The 12,049-nt window shown below is 39.9% G+C and overlaps 2 protein-coding genes across 2 annotated transcripts; one reads left to right on the plus strand and one right to left on the minus strand.

Moving 5' to 3' along the window:
• Window positions 1-2,213: 2,213 nt before the first annotated feature.
• LOC126793119 (protein FMP32, mitochondrial) lies at window positions 2,214-6,400 on the plus strand. The gene is made up of 8 exons (XM_050519563.1): window positions 2,214-2,393; window positions 2,477-2,705; window positions 2,790-2,921; window positions 3,010-3,069; window positions 4,679-4,755; window positions 4,837-4,893; window positions 5,949-6,015; window positions 6,100-6,400. Exons 2-8 carry the CDS (start codon window positions 2,514-2,516, stop codon window positions 6,217-6,219), a joined length of 705 nt encoding a protein of 234 aa, XP_050375520.1. The 5' UTR covers window positions 2,214-2,393; window positions 2,477-2,513; the 3' UTR covers window positions 6,220-6,400.
• A 1,706-nt stretch (window positions 6,401-8,106) lies between these two features.
• On the minus strand, window positions 8,107-10,394 carry LOC126793061 (cytochrome P450 84A1). Its single transcript, XM_050519514.1, has 2 exons — window positions 9,403-10,394; window positions 8,107-9,038 (listed from the first exon to the last, which is right to left on the minus strand). The coding sequence occupies exons 1-2, from the start codon at window positions 10,330-10,332 to the stop codon at window positions 8,418-8,420; spliced, it is 1,551 nt and encodes a 516-aa protein (XP_050375471.1). The 5' UTR covers window positions 10,333-10,394; the 3' UTR covers window positions 8,107-8,417.
• Window positions 10,395-12,049: the final 1,655 nt, after the last annotated feature.

The following is a 12,049-nucleotide window of genomic DNA, read 5'->3' on the forward strand; positions in this document are numbered from 1 at the left end:
CAAGCATAAAATTCCAGTATTCAACTCATTAAGTCTTTGCCATACCTGATGTGTAATGGTTATCTGTAGTTTTCTGATACCTGTGATAATTGTGTAGGTTTTCAAGAAATGCAGATCTAGTCGCATCTGGAGTCTGCAAGAACATGAGTAAAGTTGGGAACTATGTGAAAGCAAGCATTTTTGATATATTGTATCCCTACAGAGGGCGACCAAAGTAAAGATATCTTCGTGAAGATATCAAATGAAGGAGTAAATAGTACCCAAGAAGCAGGACTCAACTTTGTTCCAATTAAGCTTCCTTGAGATTTTGATTGAAGCATTAGGAATGTTTACCGTAGCTGCTAAAACCTGGAGGGACTTTATTTATTGCAACTGTTTGGAAAAATAACCGATGACTGATTGATGTGCGTCTGGCTGTGGAGGGGACGGGTAATAAGAGAGGTCTTTGATGTCTTATGTTATCCAAGTTTATTGATCCTGTTGTGAAGAAATGTATTGTTGCCAGAAGAAATAATTTCATCAAAGGACTGATGAGTTTTCACTGTCCGGTAGTTATTGTATAGTGGTGGATCATTACTTTTTTTAATTGTACATTAAGAAAAAGGGCATTAGTTCATTTGATGATTCTTTTTGAATTATTATCCGAACACCAAGACTCGTTGGTCTACATCATGTAACATGCATCTATTTAATTGTTAATCAATTCACCATATACAAGCACCCTATGTCCCTATATATGAGCATTGTTTCATGCATCTCCTTCCTCATCACTAGCGAGTGTTCTCCTCTCTTTTCGAGCATGATACCTTTCCAGTTCAGCTCAAAGATGGGTAAATACGAAGTTGAACATCATGGTGAGAAAGTAAAGGTAACCATAGTAAGTGACGTTCGTTTGATCCCGGGGAAAATTTCCAAATTGAAGAGGTTAATTGCCCATCGTGTTATGTGACTCGACTTGAAGATCAGCTCTAGCCCTGTCAAGCACTTGCTTCTTTGTGTTGGAAATCGCTGCTTGATCATCCCAGACATCCACGAAGATGTGAGAAAATTCTCTCTGATGACACTATCTGCTTTGCAGGTACAGGAATGGATTCGAAACTGCAGTTATATAAGTGGCATGATCCTAAATTAAATTGGAATCTACCTATATGTACGACAGGGGTCGACATTGGTCACTTGGCTGCTAGGGTTCTGAAGAAACCCAAATTAGAGAAGAGCAGCCTGGTAGAGCTGGCAGGTGAAGTTGGCATGGCTATCAAGCCTCTAGCAACCCTAGGAGAAACTGGATCTTCGACTTCTCAGGAACCGAATTGGGATGCCAAAGTTTTCTCAGATGAGGAGATCAAGTATGCAATTTATGATGTGTATACTTCTTATGTTGTTGGAAACAAGTTCTTAGAGATGCTTTAAACAAGTTGTAGCACCTCTACACCTCATTATGATACTAAATTGAGAGGTGCTGTTGTTGCTACTTTTGAAATAATATTGAAGATTATGTTCTTGGTTAATGCTACTTTTTTTTCTATGCTCTCAATTTCTTTTGGTTATTCTACCTCAATTCCCTCTGTTTCTTGAAACACATAAGATGATAAAATCAGAAGCACATCAACTTCTCTGAGATTCACAACCGCATGCACTTCTATGCGCCACTGCACAGCCATGAATGTATTGCGTGCTCATTGTGGCAAGGATTTTGGTGTCTGTTTCCTCACTTGACATCAGTATTCAGTTGCATGTACAAACCAATTAGACGGTGGGATGTAACTTGCAAGCAAAACATTACTTCACAGCATATACATATATATATATATATATATATATATATATATATATATAAAGAGTCTCTAATTAACTTCGCAAGATCCAAGCATCAGAAGAGAAAACAAAACAGTAGCTTCAAAATCATCAATATATGCTAATGTGGTTCTCAAATTTCCGCTGCATAATCCAAATCGTAACGTTATCAAATAGCCATATATTGAATCTTCTGAACTTCATTTTAGTAATTTTCTTATATTTTTCAACATCCAATAATCTTATTTCTTCTTTGACACGTCCCGAATCTAAATTTGAGTTTTCTTAAACGTGGGTAATGGAGTCCCTCTTTGACCAAAACCAATGAAAACGAAAATCACCTACACCGCCATTACCGTACAATTGCTACGAGTTTCACACCTCCTGAATCAACCAAAACCATTGACCAAAAAAAAAAAGGAACCAAAACCAGACCAACCAGCCAAGTTGCCTCCTCCATTTCAAAGACACACCCTGAAACTGAAAGCCTCAAACAAGCTCAACTCTCGCGATTCCCGAGGACGAAGATAACTGCCTCCACAACAACAAACTCAAAAGCACGAATCTTTGTCTCCATCTCTCCTCGTTTTCGCAACTTCGTACGTTGTTCAATCTTCATTTCTTCCATTTTCTTGTTAGATCGTAACTTGTTATTGACCCAATTTCCTTATCGGGATTTTAGGGATTTTGAATTTGAAGAACAGTTTGAAATCGGAAAAATGGCCGCCGCTGCGGCGTGTAGACGGGTCGCCCAATCCGGGAGGATCGGGTTGTCCGGGTTCGGACCCCTCGGCGGTTCGAAATTGAGTCCTCCGAGTTTGCCGCACCGGCATTTGGATTGTAGGCTCATTTCGGAGCTTGTCAAATCTAATAATGGAAAGCGCCTTTTTCTTGTTGACACATTAGCCTTGGTAATCATCACTTGGCATTGTTAATTTATCAATGTTAGGGTGTTAATTAATTGGAGAGGTTTATAGCGTTATTGCTAATTATAGGTTAGGAGATTAGAGGGGCAAGGGGTGCCATCGAAACACGCCGAGGCGATAACTGCTGCCATCACTGAAGTTTTAAATGACAGCTTGGAGAATGTGTCACAGTCGTTCGTTTCCAAGGGGGAGCAGCAGAAGGTGAGGAATTTTGTGTTTAGTGTGACTTTCGTAAATTGCGTGTACAAAGGGACTCTGTTTAGCTAATTGGTTTGTGTTGTGTTGATAGAATGAGATGATCCAAGACTCCAACTTGTCCAAATTCAAATCCGAAGTTCAAAGTTCGCAGGTAACTAATTGCTCTTAGTATCAGTTTACATCGGCTTAGATATCGTATTGTACAATCTTCTGTTGTTTTGGTAGAGGTGAATGCCATTTTCTGTTCATACTGGTTGAACGAAATAAATTGTCCCTTTGAAGTTATTTTGATCATGAGAAGCTAGAAATGTGCTTTTCTTATTTTGCTTGTTGTTGCTGTTTTAAATTTGATTGTTGGTTTGCAATGCAAACATGATACTTGGGGGCAGACCTGGTAGTTCTGGAGTAAGCTACGTGATTGGTCACAGTTGTTTCTATTCAATCTGTCGCGTCTTGTGTTTAGTGAGTTAATGTTGGTGTGCCAGTCTGAACTGTGTTTTTGGGTTTCAACCGTTGATTAATTCTCTAAGCTTCCTGTTAGAATCTGTACTTATGAGTTTTGAGCGTAAATCCTATCAAATGAGTTACAGAAGATGGTAATTTTTTTGACATATGTGCCCAGCTCAAGTCTGCCAATCTTGACACAATTTGGGTTTCAATGGGACATATTGATTCGGAGCTCCTTTTGACTTCATAAATTATGAATCTAGTGCGTCACCAATCAGCATCTATGAACGTATTGCTTCTGATTTCAAGCTTGGAGTTATCTGAAATAGATTGTACAAGAAATATGATCCAGCCTCACACCCTAAATCTATGATGGAGAGAGAGAGAGAGAGAGAGAGAGCATTATGATTTCGTCCCTAATCATGATTTCTTAAATTCTCGGTACCTGAATCATCTTATTTTATATATCTAATAGTGTCCTAGTACCCAATTGGTGGCTGTTCCAGTATTGAGTGCGCTTTTCATTTGGATTTTAATTGCGTAACTTTGATGTTCTCAGTCAGAAATTGGGTTTTATTGATGTTTTGGTTATTTGTGAAATCGGGTTTTGATTATATCTTACACCAAAATGGCTGTTGCCATTTGGTGTTATATGGTGTTTCTTCTGATTCTTGATCATGCCTCCCTTCTATAAGCCAAAGGCTGAGGTTTTCAGTCATTGTTTTGGTTTGAATTTTTCGTTTTGGTTATGAAGGACTGGACACACCTTGATTGGGAAATGTTGCATTGAATATATATCTAATTTCGTAAATTTACTAGACTATTGAACCAAAGGTTTTCTGGTGACTTCTCACATACTCAATCATAGAGGCAGCCATAAGAACCCGATTAGAAGCAATGTAAGATGAAATTGAATTTCAATTTGTTACAGAGATCTTTAGCTGTACTTGCTTGGACCTGATACTAGTTTCAGTATTATTTAAACAATTAAATGTCTGTACGCTGGAATCAGCTTAGATATGTCCTCTTAGTTGATGTTACCTATCTCAAGCAGACACATCTATTCCCTCTTTCCCATTGTTGCCATATTTACTGGAATGAACATTGTATACAAAAAAAAAAAATTTTGATTGTGACAAATCTTCTTCTATGGAATGACTTCCATGTGTTGAATGTTCCTGTTTTTTCCTTGATAAGTATTCTATAGTGTATCAGTTTTGAGATTATCATCTAAGCATTCCCACTGGGATAGGAATGTTTTAGTTGTGGACTAGCTTCTGCTGGTAGTTTTACTGGAAAAATATATTTTGCAGGGTCACCATTTTTCTTTGTTGCAACACGAGACTGAAAAACTTCGGAATGATATAGAGAAGATGCGCAATGAATTGAGGTCTGGTGTATGTAATTATTCTTTTATGTGTTCTTCCATGTGATAATTTTTGTACCTTAAAATGATCTTCATGAAATGCAGGTATGAAATTGACAAAGTTACTGCAGGGCAAAGGTTGGACTTGAATCTTGAAAGGGGGTAAGTGACTGCATAAACATTTCTTTTTTCTGAGATTGTCAAAACCTCTGTTTCAGGGTCATAATTTTCATTCTCTCTTTCCATTATATTGGTTATCGTCTGAGTCTAATACCAAGAAGAGCCTGAAAATAATTCCCAACCTAATAGGAGACACATTCACTGATTCACACATATGCTATGAGAGCCGCCACTCTCCTATTAGGGTTTTCAAAACCCTACCTCCGTAATACGCCGATCGGCATTTCCCTCTCCCTACCTTCCTTCTACTCCCATATCTGCCTCCCCACTCAAGTCCTCAAGTTGTCTTCAACCTTGGACGATTGTTATTTGGGCCAATTTCGGTGGCGGCTTAGCTGTTCTTGGATGATAATCCAACGGAGCCTGTGTTGGATTTCGGGGTTGCGGTTCTTGACAGTTGCAGCTAAGGGCAGCTAAGGGCTTTAGTCAGCGAGGCCGAATGTATCTGGGTTCGGTGGTGGCTTTGGGCGGAGCTCTTCCGATAGGCGTGCATATTGGTAGCCAATATGGTCGGGTCTCTCTGTGCTCGGTGGAATCTGCGTTCTTGGGGCAGCTCCTATGCTTGGAGCATGGCAGCACAAAGAAGGTCCAATCTTCTCCGATCAGTGATGGCTGGAGGCGGGGGAGGAGCTTGGTTGGAGCGCCAGAATTTGGTAGCCGGCGTTTCCCCTGCTGGTGTTGGGCCTCTCGGATTCGGGCTGGGACCAAGTTTTTTGGGCATGGGCTAGTTGGGTTGGGTGTTGGGCCCAACTTTTTTGCTTGATCTCTTTAGTTTGGCATTCTGCCTAGATTTACACATGTTTTGTAGATCATTGGCAAGCAACTAAGTGATTTCATTCTCAATGTGTAGTCTATCCTATATACCATTGTGTATATACCATTGTGAGAGCATGTTTACACAACTTCTTGTTCCGTCTGTAAGATGACGGCGGAAGGGTATGTAATGGCTGCATTTAACTTTAGTTATGCTCGTTCCTAATTAATTTGAAAACCGTAATGATATTTGATTAAAAAAATATATTGGTTATCATCTACAGGAGGATACGAGAAGAGCTAGCAAATCAGAATGCTGAAACCAATAACCTTACTAACAAACTTGATCGGGTAAGAATTTGGAGTGAAATATTCAATCTATTGAACCAGGGTGGACATCATCTTTATCTAACCATTACTTCTGCACCATTTCAGGAAATTCATGCTTTGCGCGCGCAAGTGGAAGCCGCTAAATATGAAGTCATAAAATACTGCATAGGTACTCTTGTTTCCATATCTGCTGTTGGTCTTGCTGTACTACGTATCTTGATGTAAACTTTGTTCCATAGTTACTGGTGACAAACCCAATAGGGGATTTGTGAAAAGGTTCATTCTTTTTAGTAGCCTTTTCAAGCTGTTGTTGTATTCTTAAGAATTATCATAAAGATATAATCATATAAATGATAATGCAAGTAAATCATTGTCAGTGGGGCTTAAGGAAGAGTTTTCAGTTTCTTAAAGCCCATACTCATTTTGACACTCATTTCTTCCTGTTTATATATACCTATAAATCTAAATATCTTGTAGCTGACTCATGACTAAGATGAGTTCTATTACGAAAATATGATGCAAATCTTACGTTGGTTAACTTTGTTTTAGACGTACATAAGCACACAATCGAAGGTGTGACTGCGCTGGAGTAGTCACTCAGCTAATACATGTCATATTGTCATCTAACTTCACATTCACATCTACTGGTGGTGTATAATGAACATATACTTTGGTTATCTTCTTGTTTATTGTTTAAATGGGGAGAAACCAGATAATGTGTTGAAGGAAGTTGACAATGGCCTTGGATACAGATAGGTATCCAATCACAATCCCACACCATTGCCAAATGCCAGCCCAACTCTCAAATCTCAAGCTGAAACTCCCACATTAAAGTGGGTCCTTTATTATCTTGAGGGGAAAGCACCAACTTCATAGAAAGTAATGTATTTTGTGAACTTGCAGTTATATATATAATACTATGCGCATCTTTTTCAGATAAACAGCCATTACACATCACTTGCTAACTAAGACCGATGCGGAATATCTCTGTCCTATTCATTTAGAGAGCTTCGCAACCCAACGATTCTTCCTCTTTTTTCTGATCTTAGTGGATTTTAAATGATTGATCCGGGCATCTGGAACACTTGCTTGCTATCGCAGTGAAGACTATGCGCATCTTTTTCACATAAACAGGCATTGCACATCACTTGCCGACCAATACCGATAATGAATATTCTCGTTAGTCTGTCATGTTCTTTTAGAGCTCTTCGCAACCCAACGATTCTTCCTTTTTTTTTTGAGATGATGTCCTTAAATCTCTAAAGTAAGGATGTTTATTATTTCTAGCATGTAATTTAACAATTTAAACCAACTATTCACTAGATACCTATACACATATGAATCATACAAAAATTAGTCAAAACGGAAAATGTTTAACCATTTGATTAGCACAATTTTTTGTTTATATTTTATCGAACGGTCTATATTTATTTGCACAATTTTGAACAACCAAAAGATTATAGAATTAGTTGATTTTTTGTATGCATCATTCTTGTAAAATAAAATAAAATAAATTAAGTCCTAACTATTGTAAAATAAGAAAAATCCTCAAAATCTTAATGTAAGGACATCCTCTCTCTCTCTCTCTCTCTCATATATATATATATATATATATATATATATATATATATATATATATAACCAAAGGAAAACACACTATTTAATTTACATTGATTGGTCCCTCTAACCCCTGCTGTCCATTTACTAAGTTGAAGATGGGAAATCTTCAATGGAGCCGCCTAGATTTACAATGTATCCCACCACCTATTTCTTATCATCACTGATGATAAAATACCAATATAGAATGGCAAGAAAACGAGTGAAAGGCCTTGGGTCGTCTTCAGTACGTACATTCCCACCTAAAAGTTTCTATCTCCTAATTGCACAAACACACATGCCATGCCAGTAGTACTTTGCTAAGTGCTAACCCAACAAGCGCATTACAACACTTCCTGCTCGCGATTCTGTCACAAGTATTATGCAAGCGTGCAATGATCTCCCTTATGCACCACTACAAAGTAATGTACAAAAGTGCTTCCTAATTCGATGTAGTGGTCAAAACTGTTATGTAACAATGAGCTCCTTATATGTATCACACATAAAAGATGGAAGTAATGTACGAACTCTCCACTCCACCCTAGTTTATTGCATTGTTCTTTGAATACAACAGAATAAGTATATATGGAAGAAAGAACAAAAAAAAGATGAAAATCCAAGACTAATTTCCACCACAACCAAAAGAAAGGGAGTGCTTATACACAATGGAAGATAATTCAAATCATGTCTTCTTTTCAGTCGTCCCTAATACATTATTTCTTGTTCTGGGTTCTTCACAAAATATTTATAATTGCATGGGCTTTTGAGTTTCCTTTTCCGACGTCTTTTGGTCGATCATACGTATGCTTGAAATCAAACTCGTTTACTCAAAGTGGAGACACGACCCTTTTAGTCGGCACGGCGATAAGTCGACTCGCTCTCGGCGCCGTGAGTCCAAACACGTCGTTCATCTCAAGCTCACTAGGTTTCATCCCATCCGGCAACTCCCAACTGAAACAATGAAGCAAGTGCCCCACAGCCAGCTCCAGCGCGTACAGCCCCAGCTGCATCCCCGGGCACGACCTCCGGCCCGACCCGAACGGAATGAACTCAAAGTTACTACCCTTGAAGTCCGGAACTCCTTCCTTCAAAAACCTCGAGGGTTTGAAACTCTCGGCGTCCTCCCATGAGTCCTTGTCACGCCCAATCGCCCACGCGTTGATCATCACTCGTGACTTCTTGGGGATGCTGTAGCCGGCGACCACCGCGTCCTCCGACGTCTCGTGGAGGAGGAGAGGGATCGGCGGGTGCAGCCGGAGTGTCTCTTTGAGTATGCATTTCAGGTAGGTCAGTTTCTCGAAGTCGGTTTCTTCGATCCTGCGGTCTAAGCCAACAACATCTGCGAGCTCCATTTGGACCTTCTTCAGATCCTCGGGGCTTTTCATCAACTCCGACATGGCCCATTCTATCGCCGATGCAACCGTCTCTGTGCCGCCAAACATTACGTCCTGCATGTCACTTGTAGTCAGTTTATATTACTAAGTGTTGGAGAGGAGAGATTTAAGTGACAACTAAAATAGAGATTATAAGTAATTTTATAATACTTAATTGTATCGAGGTCTTTTGTGATTAAAACCTAACACCTGTGAGGTGACTAAATTGGGACAATATCAATACAATTGATCCACGGATCACGCTTTGTCATTTTAATGTATTTCATTTTTTCTAGAAACTTAATCAAATGATTTTCTCAATAATAGTATTTCTTCACATTCTAATAATATGGCAAATTACTTTAGTGTATATCATTTTACTACATTCTACGGTAAACAAACAAAGCTATAAGAAAAGATCGAGGTGTGAATAATTTACCATGATGATGGCTTTGATATTCTCTCGGGTAAATTTGATAGCGTTTTGTAAATTATCCTCCGACTGATTCACTTTTGTCTCTTCACTGTAAAAAGCTAACAACTCATCCACCATGTCAGTTTCACCTTCGTCAAAACTCCCCGACGTTTTGTTCTTCTGTAAGTGGTCGTCTATGATGGTGTCGATGAACTTGTCAAGTGCCCCACGAGCCTTTACTAGCCTCTTGTTAAGCCCTTGCGGGTCGAACCACCCGAGACCAGGAATAAAATCCGCAATATTGAATGCCCCAAACAACTTGGAAAATTCCTGCAGTATCCCAATGAACTCGTCCTGCCCTTCTTTCGAGCTGCTCCCGAACGCAGCTCTGTATGTGATATTCTTGGTGAGGGAAAATACCAGCTCGCCGATGTTAACTGCCAAACCGGTGTTGGCTGCCACAGTTCTCACTGTTCTATCGACCTCGTCCCTTACGGACGCCCACGACTCGGCTCTTTTGCGGCTGAAGAGCTTCATCACGCACAGCTTTCGCATCTGGCGCCAAAAGGGTCCATAGTGAGCGAAAGCCATGTCGGCACGGTCGTAGGTTAAGTAGCTGATAGCTATGGTCGCCGGCCGGTTCGAGAAAATGTTGTCTTGTACTTGAAGGACTTGCTGAGCTACTTCAGCGCTCTGGACAGCCACCATGTGCAAGAACCCCATGCGGAGGTGGCAGATGCCGCCGTACGCTTTGCCTAGTTTGGCCAGACCGCGGTGGGTTAACTGGTCCATTATCAGCATGGTGCCAATGATGGGCAGGCCCTTAGGTCCCGGCGGATAAGGTAAGCGCCGTCGAGACCGGAAAATTATGCCGAGGAGAAATATAACAGGGATGACGGAGAGTAGTGCAATAGGCGCGGGTTGTTGTAAGGCTTGTTGTACAAGAGACTCCATGGTTCTATATTTTCAACACCCAAGAAAGAAATGAATGAATGTGAGTGCTGAAACTGAAACTTGTGCAACTCGAAAATGGTTGCTGAGTTGGGTAAGATATGAGGTTGCCTTATATACACGTTTGTTGGTATACTGTTCGTATTATTATATATACCCGCCTCATATCTCACATAGCGTACTATTTTAATATAATTAGTTCATTTGTTATTGTGATTGTTTTTGATTAGTTCCTATATATAAATAATTTTTTATTATTTTCAACGCGTGCATATTAATTATACCATGACGTAATATGATTGACTGGGTACACCACATGACAGTGTCACGTGGTGTGGTGGGTACACAAAATAATTACTCTACTGTTTGACAAATCTTCAAGGATTCAAAAACCTTCATTGATCTATATATGGATAATTAATAGTATGAAAATGATTGTTGACCTCAAACTTTTAGGCCTCAAAGATCTTAATCCTATGTGCAAAGCCTAGTCACACAAACACATCATATTCTTTCTAAATTTATGCAATATCATTGTTAAGTAGAAAGATCATTATGACAAGAATTAACCCCGTGGACCCCTTCAGATACTAGGGTTTCTGCGTGCGGCGTCGTTTGGTGGTCCGCTCTTCAACTTTCTCCATCTCTAATGGCGAAATTCAGTGGCGCTTCCTCTAGTGTCGGGCATGGGAGGCGTGGCATTATCCTTGGCTTCTTCTCCTTCGATTTATGCTTCCTTAGCGTCAATCGGCACCCTTTGTCTGGAAACAGATGATGTTTTCCCTCCATCCCTTCCTATTCTTCTTTCTCAGATGTTGAGATTAGGAGTTTTGCAGAGGTTTACCTATACAAGAGGTCAACGACCCGTCAGGGGCACAAAGGATCTCTCATGTTGTCTTCAAATATGGGATCCTACATCTTGGATGAAGGCGCGGTTCTCAAGGCCTGGGTTTGAAGGAACGGGTTGGCTCAGGTTATGATGCCAGTTTAAGGGTCGCCACTGTTAAACCTTGGGGATCGGATTTGTCTATGGGATCAAGGTCTATGTCGGGAGTTGTGGGCTACGATCTTGTTGCGTCAACGTCGCCTTGTCCTTCCATCATGGTTTGAGGTTTATTTGGATGGTGATGGGTGTGGTGTTACCAGTTAAGTGGGTGGAGGCGCAGTCGTCGATCGTCGTCGCATGGTGTCTTGATGCGGCGGAGACCTCTGGTTCATGTGCGGCCATTGGGTGCCCAAATCACATTTGTGTGGGTTTGGGCCTGGCCCTGGATTACGCTTGGACCTGATTTTGTTGTTTTCAGGCTTACGCACTCATGGGCTCAGATATGGGACCCCGATAGATGTTTCTTGGTGGATTTGAGTTTCAAATCGAAAGTCCAAATCTATGGTTATAGGTACTTCAAATAAGTTAGCCGTGCTAACAGGGCATCGTTTTTGATTACTTTGGGCCAATTGTAAAGATTCAACATTGAGATATAGATTTCTAGTACGGTCTAGTTTGCTAGGATATTTCATTTCACAAACTCTTAATTATCGTTGTTTCCGGAAATGGAGTGAAAGTTTGTTCATGTTGTTTCGTACATTACAATTTTCTATTATATGACAATTTGTCATTCCTTAAAAAAGTATAAATACCATTAAATCATTTCCAAATCTAGTGGTTATTATTTTAAAAAATATATTTAATGGTTATATTTATTTCGTACATTTGACTTAT

This window comes from Argentina anserina, chromosome 1 (genome assembly GCF_933775445.1).
Source record: "Argentina anserina chromosome 1, drPotAnse1.1, whole genome shotgun sequence".
NCBI classification, from domain to species: domain Eukaryota; kingdom Viridiplantae; phylum Streptophyta; class Magnoliopsida; order Rosales; family Rosaceae; genus Argentina; species Argentina anserina.